The sequence below is a fragment of the Phoxinus phoxinus genome, assembly GCF_949152265.1.
Source record: "Phoxinus phoxinus genome assembly, chromosome: 23".
In the NCBI taxonomy this organism is placed as follows: domain Eukaryota; kingdom Metazoa; phylum Chordata; class Actinopteri; order Cypriniformes; family Leuciscidae; genus Phoxinus; species Phoxinus phoxinus.
Window position 1 is genome coordinate 4530982 of NC_136898.1, and position 10601 is coordinate 4541582.

General features: G+C 36.6%; 1 protein-coding gene across 2 annotated transcripts; it reads left to right on the forward strand.

Moving 5' to 3' along the window:
• The first annotated feature begins 1803 nt into the window (after positions 1-1803).
• Positions 1804-10437, forward strand: pargl (poly (ADP-ribose) glycohydrolase, like). Of its 2 annotated transcripts, none has more exons than XM_079599250.1 (16): positions 1804-2108; positions 3615-4124; positions 4229-4315; positions 4453-4557; positions 4637-4708; positions 5169-5255; positions 5749-5909; positions 5997-6109; positions 6968-7040; positions 7114-7189; positions 7267-7414; positions 8392-8470; positions 8555-8663; positions 8740-8830; positions 8933-9061; positions 10063-10437. In XM_079599250.1, exons 2-16 carry the CDS (start codon positions 3615-3617, stop codon positions 10179-10181), a joined length of 1959 nt encoding a protein of 652 aa, XP_079455376.1. In that variant the 5' UTR covers positions 1804-2108; the 3' UTR covers positions 10182-10437. The 2 variants fall into 2 exon arrangements, with proteins under 2 accessions (XP_079455376.1, XP_079455377.1); XM_079599251.1 differs by having other exon boundaries at positions 1852-2108; positions 6971-7040.
• The last annotated feature ends 164 nt before the right edge of the window (positions 10438-10601 follow it).

The following is a 10601-nucleotide window of genomic DNA, read 5'->3' on the forward strand; positions in this document are numbered from 1 at the left end:
TGCTTTAAATAGGGTCAACTTGACTCCAGCAGTGCAGCAACCAAATTTGCGTACCAGAACATTTGCCCGCACATACAGCATACGGCACTGACGATTAATATCATTGTCATCTGTAAGCTGATCTGTAATCAGGTGACCAAGATATTTCACTTTACTGCAGACATTAAGAACATTACCTGCAAGCCTAAAAACAGGAAAAGTTAAATGTCTGTCTTCTGTGGTTCTGCAAATCATGATAACACTTTTTGAATCATTGTACTTTACATCATGTTCTTCCCCAAACACAGAGCATATGCTAAGAAGATGCTGCAGTCCAGCTGAGCTCGGGCTAAAAATCACACAATCATCTGCATACATAAGATGGTTCATCACTGTACTGCCGACCATACAGCCAGTTTTACCTCGGTTTAATTTATATGATAACTCATTCATGTAAAAATTGAATAAAATGGGGGATAAGATGCTCCCTTGTCTTACTCCATTACTAATATGAAAAGGAGCCGATGTACAGCTGTCCCACTTCACTTGCATGGTCTGTTGGGCATACCAATATGATAGTATTCTAACAATGTATTTAGGGACTCCTGCTGCATCCAATTTTTTAAATAATTTCCAATGATTCAACCGATCGAATGCCTTAGATGCATCTAAAAAACATAAAAAAACAGTTGAGTTTTTTCTCTTATAGTTGCTTAGTAGTTCCTTCAGGACATATATGCACATATCTGTACCATGCTTCGGTTTAAAACCAAATTGATTATCTGCAGAGATAATTAATTCATTAATCTTATCCAGGAGAATTAATTCCACAACTTTTGATATTATATTAGCTAGGGCGATGGGTCTGTAGTTCTCTAAAGAACCCACTTTTCCTGCTTTATCCTTAATCACAGGAATCAACATCACAGACATCATTGAGTCAGGAAGAAAGCCATGGATCATGAAGGCAGTAAAGCCTAGTGCAAGAAGTGTATATAGCCGTATGCTTGCATTTTTTAGATGTTCAGCCGAGATAGAATCCAGGCCAGTTGATTTATTAGCTGCTAAGTTCCTAATAGCTTTAGAGACCTCATGAAATTTGATTGTATCTACTTCGTCAACATTATCTACTTTAAAACATTTAGTCTGTACACAATTAAACAATTTTCTATAATGCATTCGCCAGAGCTCAGCAATAGCATTTGCACCAGAGACTCCATCAACTGAACATGGTATTGAGGGTATTTATGGTATTTATACTTAAAATGCAAAAATAATATATACAAGTTAAATATGATGTTAAGTTCACTAAAATAATACTTGCAGTATAAAACCACTAAACTAGTAGTTAACTGAGAGTATACTTCAAAGTGAACTTTCATAAACTAAAAAAAAATTCTACAAGTATTTAACTGGTAAACTCAGTATGTTCACTTGTAGTAAACTAATTTTGTACTCAAAGTTTGCTACTGTTACACATAAAGCATACTTAAAAGTATACTTTATACTAAAAAGTGGGCCAATTTAGCCGCATGTAGTAGGCCTATTGAAATGGTACACTTACACGTTTACAACTAGTACATTAATATTAGTATACAATATAAAGTATACTTTCAAATATAACTGAACTTTACTTGAATAGGCTATACTACTTAATAAAATGAACATGAAGTCTTCTTATATTTTGTAAGGGTATCAGAAAATATATCAGGCTGGCAAGTTTACAGAAATTTAAATGCATCATTCATATCATGTGCGTATCACAAAAGTTGATTAGTTATGGGATTGTTCAAATCATTAACCTGAGCATGAGCAATAGAGCCCGCCCACAACTAAAGCACATAATAATTAGTGTGGCGTCATGTGATGGTTAATGAGGAAGGAAAGAGAGATTACTAAAAAAAGGGCTCCTTTATAAAACGGGTCAGACCAGGAAACACTATGACAGAAATGAATAAATATTAATTTCATGAATACATTTTTGTGTTTTTGCATCTCGACACCGCTCGCGCCCTGCAGTTCTCAGGAAGTGCCACCAGCTCAAGGTTTCATTCCTGCACGTTCACTTTCATTCTGTTGTCACAGGTGATCACAGCAAACACAGACACTACTCTACGACAACACGGACTGTGAGTAGATGTAACTTACCATTTTCTGCACGTGCTGTCTCGCTTGTAAAACTTCGTTGAAAGTTACATTGTGGTCTCTACAACAACAGTGCATTTGACTGAACACGCAGTTGATAAAATCGAAAGTGAAAGAGCTCAAAACACTACTGCACAAAACATTAAATCACTACATAGTGGGTATAATAACTAAGCATTTAACGTATTGAACGGAAATAGACGAGATGTCAGCCAGGCTATTTCACTATATTCCCTATCGGAGAGTGAGTCCGATTTACACTACGTAGGCTACTGTTATTACTACGTAGGCAGGCTAACTTACTGCCTTTATAAATATGGGATTCCTGTATTTCACGCCCTCAGAATATTTGTTATGGTTAATAATGGCAATAACCAAAATATTAAAGACGACAGTTCGAGAGCGAATTATTTTATTAAAAGTAATAAAATATAATGTTGCTCACAAAGGTAAAAGTCATATATATATATATATATATATATATATATATATATATATATATATATATATAGCCTATATATAAAACGGTTCCAATCCTTGATTCTGATTGGTCAATAGCTGTGTTTTATTCACCTCTTCATCCAACTGTTCTATGCATCACTACACAACACCCCTAGCAACCATCTTAGCAACTTAAGTTAATACATGTTTGATCTCATCGATATTGTTAATTGAAGCTATAGTAGAGTATTGTGAGAGATCGAGTAAGCGAGTGTACCTGCATTTACAGTAGATATAGCATTATCCTTCAGGTCAGTCCTATATATATTCATAATAAAAAACATCCGTTTGAATGTCCACTGCGATATCTTGTCCTTTTAACAGTTTTCCCGTGCCCATATCATCTGTCAGTTGCGTCTTCCTGCTCCGTGATCACAAGTTTGAGTACTTTCAATGTAAAAGTCTTCTCTACTGACTGACTCACTCATAAAGACAGTCTTTGGCGCCATCTATTGGCGAAATAATGTATGTAACTTCTGTTGCTGTTTACGGTCAGCGACTATTTTTAAATCTGGCAATATAGTTGTATTGTGTGGCAACCGTTTTATAAAAGCAATAAGGTACAAAAGACTGTGTGCTGTATCGTGAATAAGTCACGGCTGAAGGGGTTACTCCGCTTGGCGTCGTGCCTAACAACGCCCTTCAGCCGTGACTTATTCACGATTCAGCACAGCCTCTCGTACCTTATTGCTTACATATACATACGTTTTAAACAAAGCTATTTTTTGTACTATAATGTGGTTATGATTTGGTTTACTTCAGATTTACAATATTATAACGTTTTAGCGACGTAACCCGATAGTGTCAAAGTAAAACATTCGAACGTATGGAACTCACTTTTCGAATGTTCGGATTCGAATTGTATTAAAGTTATTGTAACGTTTGCACACTTTGTTAGAACCAAACGTAATCGAATAGAATGATAATGCACTTTTAAAGCTTTTTTTTAAATTATTTTTATTATTCTAATGTTTTTGTTTTGCCCTTAGATGTCGCACAACAACAGCAATCAAATGAAGGAATGCCTCAGTCAAACAAGTAACAGTGGACACACTGTTGATCATTCATCAAGAGGAGAATCCAGAAACCACTCACTTGATCCTGCAGGAAAAGAGGCCACAAGCCAGACCGCATCATGTGAGACTAGAGGCAAAATGAATATAACAATGCCAACATCCAGTGAGAAAAAAGGTGAAGGGGGAGGAGAAAAAACGGGCCCATCTGTAGATAATGCAGAGAAAGGGGCCAAAAACCCAGCATCTGATGAGCATAGAGACAAAAACTCCTCCTCACATAGTGCATATGAAAACAGCAGGGCCTCAAACCAGCCCTCTCGAAGTGAACCTATGGACACTTCAGATTCCTCCAGCTCAGTGACAAGACCAAAGCCTGTGATAGTGCTGGGACCCACATATCCCATCAGGAACCTCAAGACAATGGAACACTGCTCAGAGCTCAACCAGCCAATTCCCATGAAAGGACATACAGTACTGATCGATGTAAGAGTCATTCAACTTCATCCTCAGCTCTTGTATTCTATGCTTTCCTTATAAAGTGTGCTATGAATGTGCTATTAATTCATGTTACTGGCTTGTTTGAGCAGACATCATGTTTCCGAAGTGGTCTAATTGTCCCCCATGAAGGGAAACACGTTTGGGATCCCTACCATGTGAAGTTACCACATCTGTATGTAAGTATGACCATATAATGCTGTCTAAAGATCACAATTTCTATATAGAGAACTTTTCTGAACAAGTAGCTGATCAAAATAGAAATGGTATTCATGATTCATTCATATTCATATTGAGTAATCATTATTCCCCATAGTTAGCGTCCCAGCAGAAGTCCCGTGCATCACTCTCCCGATGGGACGCCACTTGTGAAGCGTTGCACAAACTCACCAAAGGCAATTTCTCTATTGGGGATATTCAGGTACTGCAAAACTAAACAATGACAATTACTTTTACAACACTACAATGTGACCATTTATCTGACTTTTGTCTATTTGTAGACCGCAATAATGTCTTACAATTCCAGCAACAAAGACAGATGGACATTTGACGCATTTCATTATTACGGTCAGGTTAGTGAATCATTCTGCATATCAGAGGAAAGCTAAATGTTAGTGTAAAAATTAGGGCTGTTAAACGATTAATCGCGATTAATCGCATACGAGATAAAAGTTTGTGTTTACATAATAAATGTGTGTGGACTGTGTATAATTATTTTGTATATATAAATACACACACGGTCATGTATATATTTAAGAAAAATTTGTTATTTATATATAAAATATTTATAATTTATATATAATATAAATTATATATGAATCTATATACAGTATATGCAAATATTTCTTATATATATACAAGCATGTGTGTGTATTTATTTATATATATATATATATATATATATACACAGTACGCACACATTTATTATGTAAACACAAACTTTTATTTTGGATGCGATTTAATCGCGATTAATCGTTTAACAGCCCTAGTAAAAATACAAATTGATAAAAGATTTGTGCAATTGCTCTACAGCGCGTACACGCAATGGACAATAATCTCCATTTGGTGATCCCAAAGATGGTCAAACTGGCACTTGAATTACCGGCTCTCATTAAACGGGTATGTTACGGGTTCCTTCTTTCCACAGACATTTATATTACCCCTTAGTACCAGTATAACTTTAAAGTTGTCAAGTTAAATCTGATTCATGAGCACAACTTCCCTCTTTTTTCCGCAACTTATTTTTTTACGGTTCCATTTAAATTTGAAGTGTGTATAAACTAAAGATGCCAGAATGAATGGAAAGGTCAAGTAAATGCTGTAAATCATGACCATGTTACATTTACATTGCATTCACATTTAATCAGCTGTGTTGATTTCTCTGAGATTGCTAAGATCATAGAATCTGACTTAGTCTGTCTTGGCTTTTATGAAAGGTCTCACTTGCTCATATTGAACAATCTGGCAAGCAAAAAAAAACAATCACAGTGCACCATTTGTTAAGCTATAATAATGTCTCACTGGACCGAAGAAAATAATCATATTCAGATGAATTGCATTGCTTATACAAAGTTTGTGTACGTATTTTTAAATCTGTACTCTCTGTCTCCAGCCCATTCCTCTACTGCGACAGCAACAGACCCAGGGCATAACAATGACTCAGCAGCAGATCTCCTGTCTGTTAGCAAACGCCTTCTTCTGCACCTTCCCTCACAGGAACGACACCAGCCCTGGTTCAGAATACGCCAACTACCCGACCATTAACTTCAGCAGGTGTTGCATTGATCACATTAGACTGACACCACTCCATTATACTGGTGCTGTATCAATTATTTATTCTTTTTTTTTTTTTTGCTGTAGCCTATTTGATAGCCGGAGTGACCCAGTAAAAGCAGCCCTACAGGCAGAGAAACTGAGAGCCATATTCCATTACTTCAACACCGTGACAAATGAAAGTCCTCATCAAGATGCAGGTACTGAGAACACGCTTAAAGGGATAGTTCACTTTAAAATTAAAATTCTGTCATCATTTACTCACCCTCAAGTTGTTTCAAACCTGTATTAATTTATTTCTTCTGCTGAACACAAAGAAAGATATTTTGAAGAATGTCAGTAACCAAACAGTAGTCTGTACCCATTGACTTCCATAGTATTTTTTTTTCCTACTATGGAAGTCAATGGGTACAGACTACTGTTTGGTTACCGACATTCTTCAAAATATCTTTCTTTGTGTTCAGCAGAAGAAATAAATTAATACAGGTTTGAAACAACTTGAGGGTGAGTAAATGATGACAGAATTTTAATTTTAAAGTGAACTATCCCTTTAACACACGACTACTGTTTAAAGTTTGGGATCAGTCAGAATTATAAATCAAGTTTCTTCTACCCACCAATAATGCTTTTATACAGTAATATCGTGAAATATGATTACAATTTAAAAATAACTTTTCTATTGTAATATGTATTTTAAAATGTTATTTCCACATCATTTCTTCAGTCACATGATCCCTGTTAGAAATCATTCTGATATGCTGATTTGCTGTTCAAGAACATTTCCGATTATCAATGTTGAAAATGGTTGCACAGCTTTATATATTTGTGAAAACCATGATATTTTTTGATGAATAGAAAGAACAAAAGAACAGGATTTTTTTAAATAGAATTTTGTTGTAACATAATAAATGTCTTTACTGTCACTTTTGACTTTTAAAATGTTTATTTTAAAAAATCTACAACATTCGGAACCCAAACGATTGAACGCATGCACATATTTCAAAGGATGAGCAAGGATTTTATTTTGGATTCAGTGTTACCTTGTTTGGCTTCTTCAGCAGCAAAACCAGATGGACTGGTCACGTTTGAAAGGATTTGCATTCCACCGTCACAGCTCCCCAACTGGACTAAGTAAGTTGCACTGGTTCACACAATAGACTAAAGTGAGCTGATGCACATCTCTTACTGATTGTGTTTGACTTAGTCAGAAGGAATCCCTGAGGAACCTTCACATCTCTTCAAACGGATCCATTGAGAATGAGGGTACAGGCATGCTACAGGTCAGTTTCATCTCAACATCACAGTTTTGCACCCGTTCTTCAGTTAAGTTTCACCTCCATCATGCTGTTCTGAACAGGTGGACTTTGCGAGCAAATATATTGGTGGTGGAGTGCTGAAGTCAGGACTGGTTCAGGAGGAGATCCTCTTCCTCATGAGTCCGGAGCTCATCGTGGCCAGACTCTTCACTGAGAAACTGGCTGATAACGAGTGTCTTAAGATCACAGGTACTGCTGGGGGAATCAGCAAAGACTAAGGGTGTATTCACACCAGGAAAGTCCGATAGTTCACTTGCTTTGGTCCGAACCAAATTATTTTTTTGTTTTTTTTTGTTTGGTACGGTTCGCTTTCACACTGCTCTTTTTGCAAGTGAACCAAAATTTGTAAACAAAACCACACGTGTGCTAAGGTCATCCATTCATTGGACAAGGATTCTCAAGTAGGGAAATTAGAAAGTGCACACTTCCACACACACACTCACCCACCATCCTTGTATTGTAACTATCGTTACATTATACGAACTCGCTCGTATTCATGCAAATGCTTTTAAAGCATTTATTCGCGAATAGACTAAAGAGAACGCTCTGAATGTCCTGATGCGCACATTTCAATGTCATTTCAATGATGCGCAGAAAGACGCGCAATAGTATCGTGTGGCCAGACAGCGCGCCGGAATGAAATTCTCTTTCGCACTTGAACGAACAATAACACAAACCATTATGCCAAAATGTAGTAAATTAACAACAGATCACTTTCCCATAACGCAACTCCAACTACGGAAGCCTGTTAACTCAACTTGTTAACTTCTGGCAATTGGGTCGGTTCATGTTCACATCGTAAACGAACCGTACCAGAGTTCGTTTGGAACCGTACCGAGACCACCTCTTCAGCTGGGTCTCGGTTCGATTGTTTGGTCCGCACCCGAATGCGATTGCTGTATTCACACCTGCCCAAAAGGTCCGCACCAAGGGAGGAAACGAACTAGAGTTCGATTTAATCGAACCAAACAAGGCAGGTGTGAATACACCCTTAGTTATCTTAAAAAAACTGAGCTTTCTGTCAGATATAGGGATAGCTCATCCAAAAATGTATAACTTGAGTGCAATGCAAGTCACTTTGGATAAAGAATCTGAGTACTTATTTTGTTGGTGTTGTTGACTGATGGTTATGTGATATCTTCTTCGTCATAATCTCGTCTCATCAGGGCCTCAGATGTACAGCATTACATCTGGCTATAGCAAAGGGTTTTCTTGGGTTGGTCCATACAACGATCAAGTAAAGCGGTAGGTACCCGATAAAAGTGTTGAATTTTTCAAAAACATTGATTTTACAGCTATGAGTGTAAATTGTGGCTCATTTGTTCATAGGGACACGTGGAAGAGACGTTATCGGCAGATTGTAGCCATTGATGCTCTAGACTTCAAGAACCCGAAGGAGCAGTACACTAAAGAGAATATAAAACGAGAACTCAACAAGGTACTAGTTTTTACACATTAAAATATCGCTGTTTGTTATGAGAATTTGTTATAAGTATGCGGTGTGACTCTCAAAGGCATACGTGGGATTCCACGGATATCCAAAAACAGCCATCGCAACAGGCAACTGGGGCTGTGGAGCCTTTAAAGGGGATCCTAAACTCAAAGGTAAATGAAGACAAAACACACACACGTTTGATTTGAAGAAATTGCAAACACTATTGATGGCTATGATAAATGCACAGAACAGAATGTGTTTGTCTTCAACAGCTCTCATCCAGTTGATGGCTGCTGCAGTGGCTGATCGAGACCTGGCTTACTTCACATTTGGCAATGAACATCTAGCATACGAAGTACAAAGAATGCATGAAATACTGTCCCAAAACAGAGTGACTGTGGGTACGTACATAAACTGCATTTGAACACCCTCCCACCTTCATTTTCCTGTCGGTTTTGAGAGTCGGGCCACAAGTCTGACTCGTGAGCTCTGATGTTGATGATTTACACAACCATTCAAAAGTAATTGATACTTTAAATCAGCAAGGACTTGACAGCAATAGATTAAAAGTGACTAAAGACGTATTATGGTGTCCACAAAAATAATTTTAAAGAATAAATTACATTAAAAAATAATAATAATTTGATCAAATATATACAGCCTCAGCTAGCATTAAAAAAAAAAAAAAATCTTACCGGCCTCAAACTTTTGAACAGTTCTGTATGCTTATGTATATATTTTCAGAGTTATTTGAGCTTTTTAAATGACTTTTTTTTTATAGCTTAATTTTACTCTTTCCCCACCATTGATGTAAAATTCCATAATTTGTGAGAAAAACACTACCCAGGCATTGACGGAATATTCTGGATTTCTGAGTTTTCTCTGTTATACTAGGGGGCACTATTAGGTCTCTTCTGAAAGATTACTGAATCTCCTGATCAAAATACAGGCAAAGAAGAAGCAGAAATGAGCGATATCATGTGTAATCAGATGCGTATGTAAAATAACGCGATCATCAACATTAAACCGCATATAAATCAAAACCGCCTTATGTTACTGAATGAAATGTCGACCCAGGACGAGATACAGGACTGTGCAAGCATTAGGGGTGTTGATGGACTCAATCTACTCCATCTGTTTTGATCATCGTTCTGATCGAAGCTAGAATAAAAAACAGTCTCTGTTCTTTCTTTTGATACATTTCATGTTCAGATATTCATACAACAAAATATTTCAGTGGCTGAAAAAATAAAAACTGGCGGGGAAAGAGTTAATTGCCAAATTTAACAACCAAGGGCACTCAGTGCTGCTGTACAAATGCGAAGTTAAAAATATTACAAAAAAAACTAGTGTATTTTTCAGTTTGGGTTTAGAGTACCCTGATCATTTCTTCTTTCAACAGATAAACTGTACAAGTTGCTGAAGGACTACTCCGGACACTACGCTCGTGAACATAACTCGCCGAAAGACCTGTACAGATTCATCAGAGAGAAGATTGGGCATAAGGAAAGCTTATTGTAAACCTGTCTGTCTACTGTGATATTCATACAAGCTCATTTCAGAGAAAAGTTGTTAAAACAGTTCAGCAGTATTAAACATGTAAAGCTGCTTTGAATGGATCAGATTTCTGAAGGACAATAAAAGTAAGTAACAATAAAAAAACTAAAATAAAACTGTAATGTATTCCTTTTGGATACACAGGTGTCATAGTCAAATTGTTAGCTTAATTTCAGGATTTATATTAATTGTAATTTCATTGATAAAGTGCACATCACATCTTCATTAATGCAAAATAAACACTTCATCAAATTTATAGTTTTCTTGCAACAGTTCTTAGTACAAACAAGCAGACAAATGGAAACTGAGAAGCTTTTATTGAACGAAGCCTTATAATAATAGTCTGGAATAAACATAAACCTAAGAAAATAAATAAATCCTTTT